The 22692-nt window shown below is 37.0% G+C and overlaps 2 protein-coding genes across 2 annotated transcripts; both read right to left on the bottom strand.

The window, feature by feature from the left end:
* Window positions 1–331: 331 nt before the first annotated feature.
* TAAR3 (trace amine-associated receptor 3) lies at window positions 332–7978 on the bottom strand. The gene has a single exon (XM_021937853.2). The coding sequence runs from the start codon at window positions 2365–2367 to the stop codon at window positions 1336–1338; it is 1032 nt and encodes a 343-aa protein (XP_021793545.1). The 5' UTR covers window positions 2368–7978; the 3' UTR covers window positions 332–1335.
* A 140-nt stretch (window positions 7979–8118) lies between these two features.
* Window positions 8119–11525, bottom strand: TAAR2 (trace amine-associated receptor 2). Its single transcript, XM_021937852.2, has one exon. The coding sequence runs from the start codon at window positions 11166–11168 to the stop codon at window positions 10248–10250; it is 921 nt and encodes a 306-aa protein (XP_021793544.1). The 5' UTR covers window positions 11169–11525; the 3' UTR covers window positions 8119–10247.
* Window positions 11526–22692: the final 11167 nt, after the last annotated feature.

The following is a 22692-nucleotide window of genomic DNA, read 5'->3' as shown; positions in this document are numbered from 1 at the left end:
ACTGGGGGTGGATCATGCCTGTAATCCCAGCACTTTCGGAGGCTGAGGAGGGCAGATTGCTTGAGCCTATGAGTTCAAGACCAGCCTGGACAACATGGCGAAACCCTGTCTCTACTATAACTACAAAAGCTAGCCGGGTGTGATGGCACACACTTGTAATCTCAGCTACTTGGGAGGCTGAGGTGGGAGGATTGCTTGAGCCCAGGTGGTGGAGGTTGCAGTGAGCTGAGATTGTGCCACTGGACTCCAGCCTGGGTGACAGAGTGAGACCCTGTCTCAAAAACAAACGTACAAAAAAACTTAATTTTTTTTTAAAAAAAAGGAAGAAAAGGGAATATTCTAGTCTCCTTCTCCTTTTCCTCTTCTCCCTCCTACAACATAATCCCAGGTATGAGGGGATTGTGGACATGACTTACATATGTGCTCATGTATTTCCCAACTCATGAAGGTTCTGTTGATCTCTTAATGCTTCACAGGAAAGTCACTGAAAAAATGTTCACCAAAGGTAATGATCTGATATAGATTGTAGGTATTATGGTGTGATGAAATTTGTTTGGGGGCACCCTAAGGAAGACTTTTGGAGAAAGTGGTTGAAACAAGGACAAGGAGAGACCTTGTGATTGCTGGCCAATCATGAAGACATACCAAGCAGATTAAGATGCTAGAGAAACAAGAACCAGAAAGTCATTTCAAATGTAAATCACAAAGTAAATAATCGCAAAAGCAAAAGCTCAAATTGCATATGTTGATTCATAATCAATCTGCCTCACCTATGGAAAACTCTTTGTAGTGAGCCTAAAGGTATCAGAAAATAACTGAATAATTTATAAAATGATGGTTAATGATTCTCCCAAGACATATGATAAGGCAGGCCACTAGTTGATAATAAAAGCCGACCTTAAGGCACACTTCCTTCATGGACCCACAGGCCGCAACGATCTTCCTTTTCCTGAATTCCTAGAATGATATCAGATAGGAACCAAAGCCAACACTTTATAAAAAATTCTTATATTGCTTTTTAATTGTCTCATGTATGTAAATCTAGGCCAACCTATTCTGAACTATGTTTTATATTTCTTTTGTACATTTTCCCCACCAGTTAGAGGTAAGTGTGGATGGGAAGTGAGTTAACAATTAACAAATAATTGAATAATAGATTTACCGGTCAAAGATAGTGAATGTACCTCTTGTGTAGGTGATAGAACACTTACCTCAATTACTGAAATTTAATAGTATCATGTTTGTAGTGTTCTGGGGATGTAAGGTATATGTCACAAGTCAAAATAATGACAATCTCATTTGCAATATTCTATTCACTTTCACAACAGCTTTTTATTAATGTGCTTCAGGAAACAAATTTGCAGTTTCTGAATGGGAACTAAATATTTTTCCTGACACTATGTACTTGAGTGCTTTCTGAAACCATGGATAAAAAAAGCCATGAATAAGAGGGTTGCAAGTAGAGTTGAAGTACCCAAGCCACACTAAAAGATCCAATATTAGTATGGGAGTGGAGTAGTCTAGGTATGGGTCAATCAGAACAGCAAGGAAACAAGGCAACCAGCAAGCCAGAAACACCCCCATTACTATACCCAGGGTCTTCGCTGCTTTCCTGTCCTTTTTCTTGGATAGGTGTTTTTTCACTGCCCCCTTTGTGCTTTCAGGCACATGGCTGATGACTCGAGCATGCTGTTTGGAAACGATAAAGATTTTGCCGTAAATACCAACCATGATGGAGCCAGGGGTAAAGAAACATGTAGTGAACAATATTGTCCCCCAAAATTTATTGAAAGTAAGGGCACAGAAATTGAAGCAAGCGACAAGTATCTTATAGCTCTGCATACCGGAAACATTGGCCTCGGACAGAACTAAACCAAAAGAAAAAAGAGCAGGAACTGACCAGCAAAATGCCAGCAGTCGCTTTATGGTGGAGCTCGTCATTCTGGTTGTGTAATATAAAGGGTAACACACAGCATAAAATCGGTCAATAGCAATGGAACAGAGGTGGAAAATGGAGGTCAGGCTGAGCATCATGTCAAAGCTCGTGTGGAATTTACAAAAGCCATCTCCAAAGTACCAGCAGCTCTCCACTGATCGCACCATGCTGTATGGCATAATGACAGAACCCAGCAGAAAGTCCGTGGTTGCCATGGAGAGGATCAGAAAGTTTGTGGGAGAGTGAAGCTGTTTGAAATGCGATATAGAAACTATTATAACCAAGTTTCCAAAAATAGTGATAATCATGGCTCCAGTCATAACCGAATACATTATCACCCGGACATGAAAAGAGCGGTTGGTGGGAGGACAGGATTTATTTACAAATTTTGGACAACTGGATAGGTCTTCGGGAATGTAAATTAGATCCATGGTGCTTTACCACTTGAAATTTCTTTCCAGAAGGATGAGTCACTGTTTCTTCTCTTCTTAAAATGATTCCAGTAAATTTCAGCTCCTAATAGTACAAGAGTGTTCAAAGTTATCTATTATTAATTCACTTCAGTTGCAATTTATTTAAATATTTTAAATTATATCAACTGTGTTTGCTTTCTGAGTTACTTGCTGCATTATAAAAATGAAATTTTTCAATTGTGTATTTTTTCTTGTGTTATCCTATTTAATTCTATTTCATCCATCTATCCATCCATGTATCCAACATAGGTTTATCTATTGACTGTTTTATTCCTGGTAAAGAATTGGGAGATTTTCAAGAATTTTTGGTCAGCTTTCACTTTGAACAGACACATTCCTAGAAACTGTTTTGAATGTGGCTGCTAACATCTCTTGCATCATAAAAAATACTCAATACACAAAAACCAAGTGAAATGCCAAAGTTCCTCTTTAGGCATTCTTTTGATAATTTGCAATCTTCATTTGTAAACAGTGTGCAAGTGTTTTAAGAGTTATAAATGGCATATTGCTGCCAAAACATGCAGTACCATGAAACATGGCTGTTGAAAGCCATGTGCCTATGAGTTAAACCATGCACCTGGGTCAGTGCTTCATAGCTTCTCTGTTTGCTACTCTCTTCCCGTCCTTTCTTCTGCCTCTCCTGTCCTCTACTCTTCATGCTCCTTCCCTGTATTTCTTAAGTCTTACAGCTTCTCTGAGATTCTAACTAGTGAAGCCATGTCATACGTTCCATCCCTGAGAGACCAATAAAAATTACAAATTCCACACTCACAGACCCAGTTACTCAAGTCTCACATGACTCCTTTTGGTCACAGTGGGCTGATTAAAGGAGGGTGGACAAATCGCATAAATAAAAACTTCCAATGAATTGTCACACTTGCTTTGCTATTTGCTTTGGAACACACATCACCCTGAAAAGCCACTCCCTGGCAACCTCAAAAGAAGCTTGACACTGTGCCTATAACAAAGCACGGAGTCTGCTTAGTGGGTCACAGAAAAGTAGGTTCAATCTTGAGTGAATCAGACAGAGGAGACACCCTGGGCCTATGCTGAATTCTCCCAAGTTATATAAAGATTCAACTGCAGTGTACATTTAACAGATGCATCTAGTTAGGCAGATTCAGTTTAGTTTTTCCTTTAGAATCCTAAGAAAGAGCACAAAAATAACCTCCGAAAAAGCAAAAACGGACCCCTTCCTCATCTCAAGGTGCTATTAGTTCCCTTCCTTCCTTTTGATTCTGTCATTCTTCTCGACTGACAGGGAAGAAAAGGAACTTCTTGGTGACAAAAGAATCTGAATTTTGCTGGTTAGAGACATTTCTTATTGCCAAGTCACAGGAAGGTGTCTCCTTGGAAAGTCTTAGGAGGACCTTTTATAGAGCTGACTGTTGCATGTGACTCCCTCGTTTCTCTAAGTTAAAGGTTTACATCAACGACTTCCAAAGAGGAGGTAGCAAAAGAGGCTTGCATTGAGAGTTCTCCTAGTCCAGCTTCTGCCATCAGCCAGCTGTGAACTCTCAGTGATGGGAGGTGTGCTGGGGTAGATGAGGAGCCTTGCAGGTTTTTCCAGCTCTGAAACTGTGGAATCACTGGTAACAGAAAGGTGGTTCATTTTAAATCATCTTTTTGTAAACAAATAAGAAACAGAAGAGCAGAGAGACAAGATGAAAGAGAGATATGAAATAAAGTTTGGGGTTCAATACAGAGATTCAATGAATAGTACTTTCAGTTCTGGGACATGCCTGATCAATATTAGTTAATATTTAGCCATAAAAAAGAATGAAATCTTGTCATCTGCAACAGCATGAGTGGAACTGGAGGACAATATGTTAGCTGTAATAGCCAGGCATAGAGAGACAAATGTCTCACGTTCTCACTTATTTAGGGAGAAAAAAAAAAAAGCATTGAACTCATGGAGATAGGGAGCAGCATGATGGTTATCAGAGGCTGGAAAGGATAGTGGGGAGAGGGGGATAAGGAGGGAATGGTTATTGGGTACAAAAATACAGTTAGATAGAGTGAATATAATCTAGTATTAAGTAGCACATTGGGTGATTATAGTTGATAATAACTTACTATATATTTTAAAATGACTAAAAGAGTAGAATTGGAATATTCCTAACACAAAAGAAATAATAAATGCTTGAGATGATGGATACTCCAGTTACTCTGGTTTGACCATTACACATTGAATTCCTGTATCAAAATATCACACGTACCCTATTAATATGTACAACTATTATGTATCCATCGTAATTTCAAAAAATTTTAAAGGAAAAGTTGATCAGGTTCAGGATAGGGTACCCCAAAACATGGCACCTTGGCATTTGAGGAAATAGTGGAAGTAAGTTTACTCTGGCCTTCTCCCACTTCTTCCCTAAAGCAGACCCTAAAAGAATGATCTGGTCTTCTCCTAAAATAGGTCATAAGACCCTCTTGTGTCCTATACTCGGGGGAAAGGAATGTCACACAGAGATACCAGGAAGAATCTGAACAAACAGGCCTTGTTAAGTTAGCCCCCAGTTTATTACTATTATATCATATCTTTTTGTCATACTTTTGCATGACTGTTCATAAAAATGCACAGTTTTTACTGTTTTGAGGCAGTATTCATTATTGAAGTATCCTGTGTCATGTAAAATTTATATTAAATAAACATGTGTGCTTTTCTCTTGTTAAAAATTATATTGAGGATACTTTTCTCTCCATTATAGATAGTCCTCCACTCACTGCCTCTCTTTATTCTTTGGTTTTCACCAAGGAAATGTTGTGAACATCTAGCCTGGGCCCCGTTTGAGCACATTAGTGATAGCACTTGAGAAATAATTGTTGAATTTATATCTGTGTTAAAAAATATATGAACTCACCACCATGAGACAAGTAACTTGTCTATCCATCACCACTGGATTCTCAGTATCTAAGTTAAGGCTTCTAGTATACACTAGAGACATATGTTTCAATGAATAAACCTACACATAAATTGTAAATCATTACTGCTTTAAAAATATCTGCATTGTTTCAATGAAAGCAATTAATTCAATGTGCTTAAATCATCCCTATAAATGAATGGACTCGTTTCAGGAGTACACTTCATGAAAATTTCTTCTGGAATTGAATTGTTGATGGTGTTCTTATAAAATAACCCCTCCCAAAGTAGCATTTAGACAGAAGGAGCTGAGAGATTTTGTGTAGACATAATTTACTGATCCTGTAGCATGAGAAAACCAGAGATTTTGACTCTGAACAGAGATAGACAGTGTTAGTAGAAGAAAACAAAAGTGGAAGTATTTCAGCTAAATGCAGTTGGGAGGTGCTGCTGCCAGTGGCATGACACCCCTCAGTGTCCCACTGAGGTGTGAAGATGGGGTTGTCTTGGCTCTTTTCAGTCCCATATGTGATGTTCGCACCTTATCTACCACTTAGAGGAATTGGGGATTTTCTTCCAGCTAAAACTCACATACTCTCAAAGATAAAAGGAAATATTCTTGCAAAATACAGACTTGCAGTTAAACTCATATAGTATTTAAATCCATGAATACATATGCAGTTAATGTTTATGATTACACTGGAGACTCAGCCACATCCCAGTTGCCCCTATGACCTTATTGATCACAGCCATGACATTTAAGCAACCTCACATAGGTCTTACGTATAAGTAACTGTTTCGTGTTTTAAGTATCGGGAGGATTCTATAAGATGTTTCAACACGCGATCAAATCTTTCACTATGTGCAACTTCCTATATACACAAGGAAAATTCATATACTTTCAGAACTGGAGAAGGCCATAAATGAAATATTTACAAATATGTATTATATGGTGCAGTTTCTAGCCTCATCGTTATCTTAACATTCCACAGTGGGCATCTGTGTAGTAAGAACACAGTGAGGCTCACAATAACCAGCTTTAACAAACTAACAATATTCTTTTGGAAAACTGTATTCTAATTTCCAAATAACTGATTTGCAAATAAACTTTTACTGTTTCATAATACGTTTATACATTTGAAGTTGACATGCAGATCTTTGTGGTCATTAACATTGCTCCTACCTTCCTCCCTGCTTTTCTTCATAAAAATTATGCTAGCTCTTTTAGCTTTTTTAGACTTTTATGTCATCTATTATGTTGAATCACATAGCCTCTATGAAATTCTCCGTTTTTAAGTTACAAATGTTCAAATATTAATAATTACAAATAATTTCCCGCTGGGACCTTTTCCTTTTCCTCCTCAAGTTTTAGTTTCAAGCACTGACTAAGGTTAGCATATCTCCAGCCACATACATTTGGAAAAAGTCAGATTTGCAATGCAATATATCATGGAGTTAATGCTTGTTGAAGAGAATCTTTGATTGTCTGGACACATTCATTTTAGTAGGAGGCAGAGATGACTTAACAGCAATACCAAGTTAGGAATCTAATTTTCACAGCCTTCCAGGATGAATACCATATAACCTGTAGCAGACTGTAATCGTGGTTCTGACCATAGAGGCAAGCATTTGTACATGTGCTCTACCTGGCACCAAATAAAGGTGTCACTACTGCCATAAAACATGTTCTCCTCTTCTAGAACCTACCTATCTGGGCAAAGAACTTACAATTGCCATTGCCACCTATGTATGTATGTACAAACATATAAATCAATATAAATTATAATTTCATTTTTCCTTGTTGGAAAAACAGGTAAGAAAGATAAGCAAAGGAAGATACGAGCTATTAGTGTTCCACTTCTTCAATGTATTAACTCAGATTATACGTACAAAGAAGCAGATTTTTAAAGGTTTCTCATTTGAACACAAATTTGGATAATGTCATAAATAATTCTCCTTTAAATTCTGACAGCCCTAGGGCTCTTGGAATTTAAGACTGAAGTCTAAAACTATTGATATATAATGGCAGAGAGGAAAGTGCATTTTAGCATTGTTGAAATACCTAACTACGTTTACTGAATCATGTCTTGCATAGTTCTTGTACTTTGCAAAAGTATTTTATATGCCACTATATAAAAATTTACCAACCTTGTCAAATGAATTTTTATGGAAAAATTAAGACCTTTCTTTCACCAGAAAATTATAATGATTATTTTTTAGTTAAAAACTGTTTTCTCAATTGCAACCCATTTCAACAATTTCTGATTCTTTATAAAACGCAACTATCACTATTCACTTATTTTGAAGAAGAGAATAAATCAGCAATAATTTAAAAAGACTAGAACATTTCCAATTCTTTTTATTGACCCAGTACCTTCCCTTTCCTGATATGTTAGTTGTGAATCAATCACCCTCTTCTTGTGGCTTCACAGGTGCGATATCAGGAAATTCCGGAAAGTTCAGTGTAGAGGATTAAGATATCTGATTCCTATATAAGTTTGCTTCTGCTCTCAGGAGAACTGGAGTAGAGAACTCAGATCCAGGAGCTTCCAGATAGGCACTAACTGTGGAGTCCCGGTGGGATTACTCTTTTAACTTTCTCAAGAGATACTGAAATACCCTGGGTTTTTTGTTTGTTTGTTTGTTTGTTTTGATTTTTTTGAGACAGAGTCTTACTCTGTCACCAGGCTGGAGGGCAGTGGTGCGATCTCAGCTCATGGCAACCTCCGCCTCCTGGGTTCAAGCGATTCTCCTGCCTCAGCCGCCCAAGTAGCTGGGACTACAGATGCACGTCACCACGTCCAGTTAATTTTTGTATTTTTAGTAGAGACAGGGTTTCACTATGTTGGCCAGGATGGTCTCCATCTCTTGACCTCATGATCCGCCCACCTGGGCCTCCCAAAGTGCTGGGATTACAGGCATCCCTGTGTGTTTTTAATGGCCCAGTTTGTTTTATTTTTTTTTTTCCAAATGAAAGACTATTTTATATCTGATTTCATGATCATTCTAGGAAGATTAAGTACAGACATTTCCATATATTGAAAATACACAGATGTATGGGCTCAATTAAACGCTGGCTAATATCCAAGGGGGGAATAATTGTCTGAATCATAAAAGGTTTCTGTTTATACTTTGATTCCTAAATGTAATGAGAAAGTACTGGGATGGGAGAGAATTTTTATTTTTACTTCAGTGATTTGTACAAGTTTGAATTTTGAAAATCTTTGTTTTAAAAAAAAAGCCAGTTAAAATGTCACAAATCCGAAAAAATAAAAAAGTTCAGTAAACAAAGAACACAGGATAAGAAGTCAAGAAAGCTGGGCTCTAGTCCTGCACTTATAACTAGTTGTATAATCCAGGGTAAACCACTAAATCCCCCAGGCTCAGTTTTCACATTTGTAACTTCCTATAAAATTCTGGGTGTTGAGGAAGATGACTTTACTAATCCTGGGAAATGAAGGCAGAGTGAATGGTAGAAGGCAGCAAGTATGCAGGATGCTGGATCGCTCTGTCATCCTCACTAGAACACAGCAAGGTGATTACATTTTGAAACGTAAAAGGACATTGAAAAGGTACTGACAGATTTGCTTTCATAACTGCACCTGGATACAACTACTCTCTTCTTGAAAACTCACAATTTTCATTGCTATAATGTAAATGAAGAAATTAAACAAGGAATATTTCAGTGAAACACAGTTCACTACCATATACAAACACACACACACACACACATTCACAGAGATACATCTGAAAATAAAACTTCATGAAGCTATACTTAGCCTCAGTGCAAGTGATGTATTTTGATATTATCTATTTTCTTCTATTCTAATTTGCTTTTCATTAAAAATGTTGTTTGCAGCCAGTGGTTTACTGGAACCACCTATGATTATTTTCAAGAAGAGTTTGTTAACTTTTCAGGACATTACACTTATAGGTTAAAATCACTTATAAGGAAAGGGTTTTTAAATGCATATACCATGGAAATCCTCAAACTCTACAAATTAGGACTTTTTTTTAGGGCCCAGTGTTGAACTTATACCAACACATCACTGGTCACAGCCTATCAGTTTTTAATGAGTCTCAGCCTGAAATTAATAATTTTCTTCTTTATCTCTCCCTCTCATTCTTGTGTTATTAAAAAGTATGTGTATAAATATCAAGCAAAAAGGAAAGATGGACTCAAAACAAACTTAAGTAGGTATTTCACATTTATTGAAACATCAGAACACCAAATAGCAATACAAAATGTGGATGAGCCTATGGAGGAAAGGAAGACACTGAACAGAGTTCTACCGCATGTAACATGGAAACTAACTAGCTGCTGTGGTTAGGATGGCTCCTGAATGAAAACCTGCCTGAAGTCTGTGGCCCCAGTTACTCAGTTTGCCATTTCTTCTTTTAGTTAAGAAACGTTTGTTCTCACAACTGCAGAATCTAGCGAAGGCTTAACTCTCAGCTAACACATAACTGACTCCTGGAAGAATATGGGTTTTCGAAATGGTTATTTCCATATTTACTCACCTATCATTTTTAGTTGCTGATGTTCCAAAGTACATCTGATAAGATACTGAGGAACAAAAATGAAATGGGAATATCACACGAAGTGTCTGTGGTGGAGTGGGGGACAAGCAGTTCCCGAGCTCAGCCTATGTTTTGACCCTTTTTGAACAGTATAAAAGCTTTTGTGTGTCCTCTTTGCTCCATCTCTGGCTTTCCCCCATGTTCTCTTTACTTTTCTAATTTTCTTTCTTTTTTCTCTACCAGGAAGTAGTGGATGTGTAAAGAATTCTGAAAACTATTGGAGGGATTTTGGGCTCAAAGAGAAGCTTCCATTTTTTTATTCTCATCTTAGAAACCAAGAGCTTTCTATGGTAGCTAAAATAATACACACATGCACAAAAACACACATTTTAAACAACTTCATTCTTCTAAATTCGAGTTTATTGCTCCAATTTATTCATGCAGAATAAGTTTACTCATTTTCTTTTTGTATACACAAATTAGTATTATGGAAATGTGAGCTGAAAACTTTACCTAGCAAAATGTACTTCAGTGCTCTGCGAAACCAGGGATAGAAGAAACCATATATTAACGGATTACATGTGGAGTTAAAATAACCAAACCACGTCAAGGCATCAAACAAAATTACAGGAGTAGAGAAGTTCAAAAAGGGATCCAATAAAATTGTGAAGAAACAAGGAAACCAACATAATAAGAAAACTCCCATCACTATTCCTAAAGTTTTGGCAGCTTTTTTGTCTTTCTTCACTTGATTATTTTGATTTTCTGGCAAGGTATTGATGGCATGAGCATGTTTTCTGGATACAGCAAAAATTTTGCCATAAATCCCCACCATCATAGACCCAGGAGTGAAGAAACCTGCCATAAACAAGGTGGTCCCCCATAGTTTGTTGAACATCACTGGGCAGGAACTGGAACAGGCAACCAAGATGTCATAACCCTCTATTCCATCTGCATAGGCCTCTGAGAAGACCACCCCAAAGGCAAATGCTCCAGGGACCGACCAGCATAGAAGTAGCAATCTTTTAATGACTGGAATAGTTATTTTGGTGGAATAATGTAATGGGTAACAGATAGCATAAAATCTATCAATGGCCACTGAGCAAAGATGAAAAATGGATGTTATGCTAAGCATCAGGTCAAAACTATAATGAATCTTGCAAAATGTAAGCCCAAAATACCAGCAGTTCTCCACTGATCTGATCATACTATATGGCATGATGGTGAATCCCAGGAGGAAATCAGTGATGGCCATGGAGAGGATGAGGAAGTTGGTTGGTGTGTGAAGCTGCTTGAAGTAGGAAATAGAAATTACCATGGCAAGATTGCCAAATATTGTGATGAATATGGCTCCTGCCATAAATGAATACATGGCCACTCGGACACCCAGAGACCTTTCATTTTCTGGGCAAGATCTATTTCCATATTCAGAGCAATTGAATGTTTCCTTCAAAAAAAGGAACAGATAGAATTTTGTCAGAATATAAACATTCTATGTTTTATATATGCTTTCATAGAAAAACTGAAGAAAGGCAGAGAAGAATCAAGGAAGATGATTTATGCTGCAATATTACTCATGATCTTTCCCATTTACTTATTTTAACCTTTATTTGTAATTTTGTAGAATTGTAACCTGATTGGCTTAAAAGATGGTTATTGACCAGGTGCGGTGGCTCAGGCCTGTAATCCCAGCACTTTGGGAGGCTGAGGCGGGGAGATCACCGAAGGTCAGGAGTTTGAGACCAGCCGGGCCAACATGGTGAAACACCATCTCTACTAAAAATACAAAAGTTAGCCAGGCATGGTGGCACGTGCCTGTAATCCCATCTACTCGAGAGGCTGAGGCAGCAGAATTGCTGGAACCCAGCAGGTGGAGGTTGCAGTGAGATGAGATTACACTACTGCACTCCAGCTTGGGAGACAGAGAGAGACTCCATCTCAAAAAAAAAAAAAAAAAAAAAATCATTATTTACTCCATACTTTCCTCTATACTATCAACATTTAGGACGCTCTTACTTTATGCCAGGCTTTGAAATTTAAAAGAAGAAAAATCAAATTATTGAGCTAACTATTACCTGTGTAGGAAGAATGGATATCTATTAGACAATACGTATACTTCTTCCTCCAAGGAGTTGGAAATATATAACGAGATTTGATTTGATTGTGATCTATTACCTGTGGGATCAGGAGGTTATTATTTGAAAACAATTTTAATCTTGTGTTCTATTATTTTCACTGTGCTTTGTTTTGTTTTATTCATACCAATGCTGTTTTAAGGGAGAAGAATCATTTAATGACCCCTAATTATCTGGTAGAGTCAATCTATAAGGCAAATCATGAGGTCTTAACAAGCATTGCATCAGCCAGAGCAGCTAAGTCAGAGGTGGGCGGAGACCAAAGCTGGACTACCCTCAGTTCTTTGTGAAGAGCAACTGCACCTCCTCAGAGCCCTGTGCAATGACAGCCTGACAAGTTGCCATGCGTAGGCCACACACAAGGCTATGAGCAGAGGGCTAGAGAGCTTTTAGAAAGCAAGCCGTCTCCACTGCAAGAAAATTAAGCACATGCCCTCCTTGTGTTGGCCCAGAATGCTCATTTTACATATTAAAATCTGCATGTTATTCTTTCCATACATATTTGAAATGTAACTTGTTCATGAGTTAGAATAATTATCTTTTGAAAAAGGATGTTAGGGGAAAAAGAGCTGTCTATGAAGCATAAATCTTAATATTGTGGAAATGCTTTTGGCCTTCAGTGATCTCACACATATCAGAACTTACGAGTTTCCAAGAGATAAACCAATAAATTCTCGGCCTCTTTGATATAAGAGCACATCACAAATAGAGTAAGACATTTTTCTTGAATGGCCACAATATGCAAGACACAAGGAAGGGAAGAAGAAAGCATGAAGACAAACCCTGCCGCAGAGATTCTAGAATGCAGCTGAAGAGACAAAGCACATCAACACTTAAAACCTACGTGATTCTGCACCACAGGTGAAAGCAACAGCGGCAATTACCTGACCAAAAAGAGATCTAGGCAAAATGTACAATCAAAGATCAAAAATGGGCAAGATCGTTTCAGGCTGGGCTACACAGGAATGTTCCAGCGAGGACATGACTTTGATCTGGGTCTCAATAGGTGAGTAGGGTTTGAACAGAAGAGAAAAAGCCTGTTCTACACAGAAGGTACGATGAAGAAAAGACACAAGGCTGTATGTGTTCCGTGACCTTCTGAAAGGAATTCTCAGGACCCCTAAAACACCGCAGAGAAAATACGGGGTGGAGGGGAGAACAGAGTGAGAGAAGAAAGTGTTGCTAGTTCCACTGTTGTACCTCAAGCCAGTGTTCTTAGCCAGCATTAGTCAAAAGGGATTTCCCACTTTGTTCTTAAATTTGGGTAATGATTTTTTTTTAATTAAAGTAATTAATTTAGTTACAAGAGAGTGAGTACAGATTTGAAATTAAAAGCTTCCTCCAACTGATGCCAAGTGGCGACTCCAAGGCAGTTTTCTCCTCGTTATTCTTCCTCCTCGGGGGCCTTGTCCCCACTTGCAGAGAACTAACGGCCTGATAAATGACGGGACGTATTTGAGCAATAGAACTAAAGGTCTTTATATCCGCCACCTGGGTGATCGCATACCACAAAATAGAAACACTACCAAACTGCATTTTAGGTCTCTGCCGACACCCTAAATACTGTTTACAGAAACAGCTGACTTATCCATTAAAGAGTTTCATCAGAACAGTTTTATCCAGATCTGTCTAAAATGTGTACAACCAATTATTAACTATATTCATTTTTAGCAGCTGAAATGGGGGTTTCTAACCAAATACTGCATGCTCTCACTTATAAGTGGAAGCTAAATGATGAGAACTTATGAACACAAAGAAGGAAACGACAGACACGGGGTCTACTTGGGGCCGGAGTGGGGAGGAGTGGGGGAGGAGGGAGAAGAGCAGAAAAGATAACTATTGGGTACTGGGATTAATACAGGGGTGATGAAATAATCTGTACACCAAACCCTCATGACACGAGTTTGCCTATGTAACAAACCTTCACATGTACCCCCTGAACCTAAAATAAAAGTTAAAAAACATAAAAATGAAAATTAAAAAACACACACATTAAAAAGTAGTGGTTTCTAACATGCGCATATAGCATTTTGCTCTTCCTAACATTGTCACAGAAAAAAAAAAGATAGCAAGAAAAACAAAAGAGAGGTGAGAGATTTCCCTCCTTCTTGGTACTAAGGTTTTTAGTTACTTGTCATTTCTTGTTAGCCACCTACTGACCAGTTAGGCATCACCACAGAAGAAAACACTGAGAGAAAATGCAGTATTATCAAAAAGAAAAAAGGATTTCTGACCATCTTCAGTATGCTCGTTAAAAAGCATAGGAAATCCAAAGCAAAATTTGTTGGTTTATTTTTAAATCACTTTACTTCTTAGAAAGTAATGCAAAAAAAGAGAAAAAACACAAAAGAACAAAAACAACAACAAATAATGTCCTTTTAAAACACATTCAACATTCTTGTGCTAAAGGCAATTTCACAACAGTACTTTGTTTTCTTTTTCTTTTACTTTAAGTTCCGGGATACATGTACAGAACATGCAGGTCTGTTGCATAGGTATACCTGTGCCATGGTGGTTTGCTGCACCTATCAACCCATCATCTAGGTTTTAAGACCCGCATACACTAGGTATTTGTCCTAATGTTCTCCCACCCCTTGCCCCCTACCCCCTGACAGGCCCCAGTGTGTGATGTTCCCCTCCCTGTGTCCATGTGTTCTCACTGTGCAGCTCTCACTTACGAGTGAGAACATGTGGTGCTTGATTTTCTGTTCCAACAACAGTACATTTTAAGATTTAATTGCCTGCAAACTTCTTTGTGTTCCTGGCTTAATCACTTTGATATTATTAATCATCTTGCTATCCCACTTTTGTTAACATCATGCTGAATCCTTCTAAGTCTAAAGTCATAGGCTGCAGAGCTTGACTAATTTTCCTTTTAACCATCAGAAATTTTAATTAGATAATTAGCTCTAAGTACTAAAGTTCTTTGAAGCACATAATATGATGTCTACATTCACACTTGAATTCCTCATACACATGCCACAAAGTATGGAGGGGTGTATCAGATGATTATTTGATGAATTCATCAAATAATAATTTTAATTCCATTTAAATATCACATCCCTCATAATTTACTTGACGTAGTTCCTTCATGTGACATTTATCATCAGTTTGAACCTTTCAAAAACCATATCTTTCACATTTGTTGTCTAAGGAAAGCTAAATGTAAAAGCAGTATTGTAAAGGTTATAGTTTTCAAGGGTCATTTTTTCTATTTTTTAAACTTGTTAACGTAAGCATCTATAGATACATGGATTGCCGTAGAGTTAAATGGAAAGTCAGATCTTGTCGCCATTGCTGCTGTTTCTAAAAGAAGCTCAGACACAAAGAAATAAAGATTTGTAACATAATGAATTGTTTGCCCATTCCGCTTATGAATAAATAAACCTTATTCTACTAAATTGTTAAAATAAAAGTGTTTTCTATATTCCCTGAGAAAGTGATCGAACTACAGAACCATGAGCACAATGATAAGGAGTGTTCTATTTTTTCTAAATTTTTTATTATTTGTTATTATTTTTTAAGGGGTAGGGAGGAGGAAGCCGAATTTTCTGAGTTTTCTTATGTGATGTCTTTTCTTTTTGCCTAGTCTTTAGATTTGATTACTGCTTCATTAGTAAATAAATATTCCTCTGCTTTAGTAACCACCGTTTTTTTGTTTTGTTTTGTTTTGTTTTTTTTGAGACACAGTCTCCCTCTGTAGCCCAGGCTGGAGTACAGTGGCATGATCTCAGCTCACTGCAACCTCCATTTCCCGGGTTCAAGTGATTCTCCTGCCTCAGCCTCCTGAGTAGCTGGGACTACAGGCATGAGCCACCATGCCTGGCTAATTTTTGTATTTTTAGTAGAGACGGGGTTTCACCATGTTAGCCAGGATGGTCTCGATCTCCTGACCTCGTGATCCGCCCACCTCGGCCTCCCAAAGTGCTGGAATTATAGGCGTGAGCCACCATGCCCTGCCTAGTAACCACTTTTAAGACTTAATGGACTTCACTATGTCTTTCTGCCAGCTAATCATTATTTCTCATTTCCTTGAATTATTTTGCCCTTACCCAAGCTGTTGATTTGATTGTTCAATTTCTATCAAATATTTAAAGTTAATGAATCTTAACATATTAAATGGATGGTATAATATATAATACGAATAGCCGTAGCACAATGCCTGATATATAGCATGCTATCAAAAGCTACTTTCTTTCCCTCCCTCCTTCCTTCCTTCCTTTTTCCCTTCCTTCATTGTTGTAAATAATCACCACGTTCAAGGACACATTTGACCAGAAAAGATTTCTCCTAAGAAAGAGAGGAAATGGGATTGTAAGGAAAAAGGCCAGGTAACTGTCTTAATACTTAATACTTAAGACAGTTATAAACACTTAATAGTTAAGACAGTGATAGATCATTTGCTCAGCCACTTATAAGGAGGTAACCTTTTCCAGGGTTCTAAATATTCTTCCCAGGAAACTTGTTACACTACCAGAAGGCAGCGTGTTATTTCGTTCACATATTAAAATGACTGCCTTTTATTACAGATTCATATTAAGTCCTGCACCTTCCACAATCTTCCACATGCCTTCACATTCTCTCTACACATGACCAAAATTCAAAAAGAAAGAACCAATGCACCAGCAATCGACAGCATTATTAGGATGGAAATTTACTCCTTAAGGAAACCTCGAGGAAGAGAAAACACAGATCTTTGTTTCATAATCCCTCATCTTCCACATACCTGTCTCACTGCAGAAGATTCCATTGTTAACTCCTTACTGAACGAACTGTTTTCTTTGTTTCTTCTCTAACTACCGTTAATGTTTATATGGAACCAGAAGACCTCAACTATGTGAGTTGTGCTGATTTATAACTTAACAATTCGTCTTAAGGGTATTAAATGTGAAAGTGAAAAAAAAAAAAAAAAACACGAAAACAAAATCCTTGTCATTCAAAAGTTTAACAGCTCAATGAGCTTAAACCACTCCTCCATCCTCCCAGGAGTCTCCGCTTACCTAAGTTGTTATCACCTACAGCATTTAAGACTCTAAGTCTGCTATTACATAAAACAATTCTGAGCCCTTGAGTTATGCAGGGTTCTAAGGAGCCTGATCTCAACCACACATGGATGGGATCTCTGGTTCAAGCAGAAAAATGGACATTTGTCCTCTATCATTTCAGAAAGATCTGACAGTCACAGTCCATATTTTGTCTCACATGCTAGTCACTGAGGGCTTACCCATTGCTTTCCTCATTTTTTCTTTGTATAAATGTGATTAAAAGAACTCATCTCATCAACACTTTTAGATCTGGAGGAATTTAGCATAATTATTATCTTTGTAAATAATTCACATGATTATACCAAAATCGTCTCAGATGCTACTGGTTTAAATCTACTCATGTTTAAGGGCCTACCTTTTTTGTCTGTGTTCTTTTGGAATGTGAAAGTTCATGTTGCTCTGATGGGACAGCCTTGGGAGGCAAGATACCCCAGATGTAGATGAAATATAACCCTGGTCATTAGAAGAAACCAGGGTCCTGCTTGAATAAAAATTACAGTGCTCTGTGTGATCTCGGTCAGCTCTGCCTAGGGCTACTGCATGGGCGTGCAGATTGTGCAGTCATACAAGGAGCTGAGTTTTGAAGAAGTCATGCTTAACTTAATGCTCTGATGTGATCTCTTCAAATTCTTAATAACTTTCTAACAAGGGGCTCTACATTTTCATTTTGTACTGGACCTCGTGAAAATATATAGCTAGTCCTGGCTGAACCTTCCTTAGTAGTTTTTTTTTCTTTTTTTTTCTTTTTTAGAGACAAAGTCTTGTTCTGACACCCAAGCTGCAATGCACAGGCATGATCACAGCTCACTACAGCCTTGAACTTCTGAGCTCAAGCAATCCTCCAGCCTCAGCCTGCCAAGTAGCTGGGACTCCAGGTACATGCCCCACCACGCCTGGCTAGTAGCTCTTCTTGAAGAGGTGAAAGAGGAACAACAACAAAATATCTCTTTTCATCTCGAAGTATATTCATAGTTACATTGTGAATGAGATGAGATAAAATAATGACTTATATTATCAATAAGATGAGATCATGTATATGAAAGTATTTTTAAAAGATATCTTTATACCTATTAGCCAAAAGCATAGAAATAGCAAAACACATTGCTACTCAAAAGTTGCCAGCAACTTTTATTTCTTCTGGGAGAGACCAAAAGTCATTTTGAACAAATTTCCTGGGTTCTGTAAAGAATTACTTAAGTGTTCCCTTTTAATTATGTAGATGGGAGACAAGCAGGAGAGGAAGGTTAGAACTTAGTGTGTATTTTTAACATGCAAAGGAACTTATGTGGAGCAAAGAGAATGAGACTTGTCAAGCCCAGGAGTTCAAAACCAGCCTGGACAACATAATGAGACCTCATCTCTACAAAAAATTGAAAAAATTAGCTCGGGACAGACCATGACAAATGGCAGGAGGAGAACCAGGGATGAAAAGTTAAAATCAAAGCCCGGAAACAAACAATATACAGCTGAGCCTAAGAAAAGTCTTCAGAACCAGTGTCTCCAATCCTGAACACAAGATTTAAGAATAACAGCTCTGCAGTGATGCAAATGTAATGAGTATCAGCTCATTCCTCTTGGTTTTTTCTAAGCCCTTAGAAACCACAGCATCCCCCCACAACCTGGTGTCTCCACATCATGGCAGTCCGAATGGCATCATCAGACAGGGTGACCATCTATTTTCAACAGTGACACCTGCTGGCAGCCTGAGAAAACAGTCTTTGGATTCAGTCCCCAGAGAATATAACCAAAAGACAAGCCCCCAAGGGAAATGGGAAAAATGCAAATTAATTTGAATATTACAAAGAAATATGATCTTATTTTGTACCTTATGCTAAAGAAAAGGGGTAGATCATGAAGATAAGTTCACATTTTTTAATGAAACTCAGGTACAAAGAATTTGAATTAATTACAATAATTATGCCAATTACATCTTGCTTTCCTTATGTGTTTGTTTCTAACAAAATGAACATACATGACTGTGAACTAGATTAACAATAGCTTGTATACATCTCTATGGTACTTTCTGCCTATCACCTCAGGTAGCTACTCTCTTAACTTTTGTGCTTATCATTTTTGGTATTCATTTAATAGTTGTGTCGTGTATATGTATATAAGTAAATCAAAACATTGTTTGGCTTGTTTTTCAAACTCTTTATAAAATGGATATCATGTTGCCTTTTGGAATGTGTTTTACTGTCTTTTGGAATTTGTTTTGCTCTTATTTTTTCATTTAACTTTATACTACTTGTAGCTGCACTTCTTTCATTTCACTGCCATCTAACAAATCTTTTCTAACAATTGTTATTTGCATTTTCTTTTAGTTTTTTAGCTACAATGAACAGTGCTATTTTGAAAATTCTAATGCAAGTCTCCTGGAGCATGTATATTCAAGAAATTTCCTGGGAAATATGCATGAGAAAGTAATTGCAAAGTCAGAAAGAATATGAATACTCATTCTCACAAGACAAAACCAAATTGTGTTTCCAAATGGCTATCCTGATTTATATCCTCACAATCAACATGTAGAAATTCTATTGACCTATATCCAATACATAGTATTCTCAAAGTTAAATTTGTGACAGTAATTTAACAAGTAAAACACAATATTTTATTGCAGTCTTGATTCGCATTTTCCTGATTACCAGAGAGGTAGAAAATGTATTTACTGTCATTTGTTTATCCTTCTGTGGAATCCCGCCTTTTTTTTTTTTTTTTTTTTTTTTTGGCCGATTTTTCTTTCCTCTTGGATTTATAGAAATTCCTTTTATGGCTGAGTACAGTGGCTCATGCCTATAATCCCAGCACTTTGGAAGGCTGAGGCAGGAGCATCACTTGGGCCAAAGAGTTGGAAACCAACCTGGGCAACACAGTGAGAGCTTGTCTCTACGAAAAATTTTTTTTAAAATTAGCTTGGCATGGTGGTGCATGCCTACAACTCCAGCAGCTGTGAAGGTAAAGGGAGGAGGATCACTTGAACCTGGGGAGGTTGAGACTGCAGTGAGCCATGATCACGCCACTGCACTCCAGCCTAGGTGACAGAGTGAGACTCTGTCTAAAAACAACAACAAAAAAATTCTTTTTATATACTTAATAATAAACTTTTATTAGTTACATCTGTACCAAATATATTCTCCCAGTGGATAGCTTGCCTTTGCCTTTCAGGTGTTTTTTGATAACCAAAAGTTGTTTCATATAGCTCAATTTTTCAATCTTTCATGTTTTTTTTGTGTGTTTTTAATTTAAGAATTCTTTCACTACTTCAAAGTCAGAGAAATAATCATCTATATTTTCTACTGAAAATTTCAAACTTTTACTTTAACATTTAACTTTTTAATTTATCTGGAATTACGTGTGGTATGAAGTAAAGACAGAATTTAATTTTTTCATGTAAACCATTATTTGCAATTCCACTAATTGAGTAGACCTTCCTTTCTCCATGGATCATCCCTGCAGATATGTCATATATCAAAGTCCGTAGCTGTCTTTTGAGCTCTCCATCTAATTTAAGTTACTAACTTGTATATTGTTGCACAAACCATATTGTCTTAGTTACCATAGCTTCATGCTGACTTTTTTAATTAATAGACCAAGACTTCTTTTTTTTCTTCTTCTTTTTGTTCTCCTTGTCTTCCTCCTCTTCTTCTCTTCCTTTCCTCCTCATTCTTCTGAAGTGTCACGGTTATTTTTGTGTTTTAAGCACCTATATTAATTAGCCTTCTAAGTTTCATAAAACCTATGTCTAAATCTTGAGTGGATAGCATTAACATCTCTTCAGTATTAAGTCTTCCTCTCCATAAACTTGAACTAGCTTCACATTTATTTGGTCTTATGTAATACTCTTCAGTAAACTTTCTTAATAGTCTACAAGTAGGTCTTGTACATCTCTTGACAGCTTTATTTCTAGATACCTCATAATTTTTATTTACGACTTTTTAAAAAGGCATGTTCTATTTGCAGACATTCAATAGGATTTTTGTATGTTGGTCCACACTGTATCCAGGCAACTTGCAGAGTTCTTCCATCATTAAAAAAATTTTATCTGTAGCTTCTTTTGGTTTCCATGTGGTCAATCATATCATCTGCAAATCATGATTATTTTATTTCTCCCTTTCCAATCCTTTAAGTCTTCAATTCTTTGTTCTTAATATATCACACTGTTTAAGACCTCTAGAATGATGTTGATTGAGGAATAATTATAAAATGATGAAACTGCTTTTAAAAAAATTCATACCTCTTATGACATTTAAAAAGTCTTTCAGAGATGATATCTTAGTTCAAAACCTTTTGGGGTTTCCTTTCTGCCAGTCTTTATTTCAGTCAAAAAAAAAATTAACTTTTCTCATTGTATCTTATGACGATATATAGAAAACAAACATCACAGTTTATCCTCCAGTCAAATCACTGATACTTGGCTTGAAATGTTTCCTACTGTTTCTGAAATCCAATCCACATTAAAGATATTTTAAAATGTGTATTAACCATTTAAGTCTGAAATAAGTGGAGTTAGTGTTACCTAGGTCTGATAAAGACTTGTTAACTTCTCTGAATTATTAAAGCAGTCATTGTGAAAGCTTTTGTAGCCACTCAGATGCTCCTCATTGAGGTTTTTTGGGTACGCTCCTTGAGACTTCAGTAACACAGTTTATGCTGCATTACTATACGCTGTTCCCACTTCATTTTTGTCTGTGTCTTCTCCCACTCCAAATATACACTAATAAAGTAGATTTTAAATTAAAAAAAAATTATACCACAAAAATGAGGAAAATATATGGGAAAAGGGAAGAAAGGAATCAAAGAAGAAAAAGAAGGAAGGAAAGAGGAAAGGGGGGAAAGATGCAAGAAAAGAAATAAGGAAGACCTGGAGGAAGAAAGATATGCATGACATGATTACCCTCAAAACTCACCAATGGCTTCCCTTCTTAAAAATGGAGATAAGGCTCTTACTTTGGCATAAAATCCTGAATGATCTGGCCCTCAGATATCTATCTGACCTCAATTCCTACAACTCCTCTCATCGATACAAAAAAATCAGATTTGATAGAAGAAGAAATATCTCACTATAAGTTGTCTTAAGCATAGATCTAAAACATAAGAATAAAGAAAATTTGGAAGTAAAAGATTTAAAGAGCATATACCAGAAAAATGTAAACCAAAGAAAGCATCTATACTCATATTAATATCAGATAACAAATATGTTAAGGCCAAGAACATTACAAGTTAAAAGGATAAATAGTAAAAAAGAGTTTCATTTACCAAGAAGATATATTTCTAGATTTAATAACAAAGTTTCCAAATATTAGGTAAAAGTGACATCTGCAAGAGAAAACAGACAAAATCTATATTTGTGGGAGATGTTTTGATATACATCTAGCAAAATTAATAGAATAAGTGGATTAGATATTAGTAAGATTTTTTTATTATTATACTTTAAGTTCTGGGATACATGTGCAGAATGAGCAGGTTTGTTACATGAATATACATGTGCCATGGTGGTTTGCTGCACCCATCAACCCATCATCTACATTAGGTATTTCTCCTAATGCTATCCCTCCTCTTGACCTCACCCCTTGACAGGCCCTGGTGTGTGACGTTCCCCTCCATGTATCCACGTGTTCTCATTATTCAACTCCCATTTCTGAGTGAAAACATGTGGTGTTTGGTTTTCTGTTCCTGTATTAGTTTGCTGAGAATGATAGTTTCCAGTTTCATCCATGTC

The sequence above is a fragment of the Papio anubis genome, chromosome 6, assembly GCF_008728515.1.
Source record: "Papio anubis isolate 15944 chromosome 6, Panubis1.0, whole genome shotgun sequence".
NCBI classification, from domain to species: Eukaryota; Metazoa; Chordata; class Mammalia; order Primates; family Cercopithecidae; genus Papio; species Papio anubis.
The sequence above is the reverse complement of the archived record's forward strand: the minus strand, read 5'-3'. Positions and strand labels throughout refer to the sequence as shown.

Coding starts and splice junctions, on each gene's coding strand:
- TAAR3 (XM_021937853.2), bottom strand. CDS start 2,367: ATGGATCTAATTTACATTCCCGAAGACCTATCCAGTTGTCCAAAATTT.
- TAAR2 (XM_021937852.2), bottom strand. CDS start 11,168: ATGTATTCATTTATGGCAGGAGCCATATTCATCACAATATTTGGCAAT.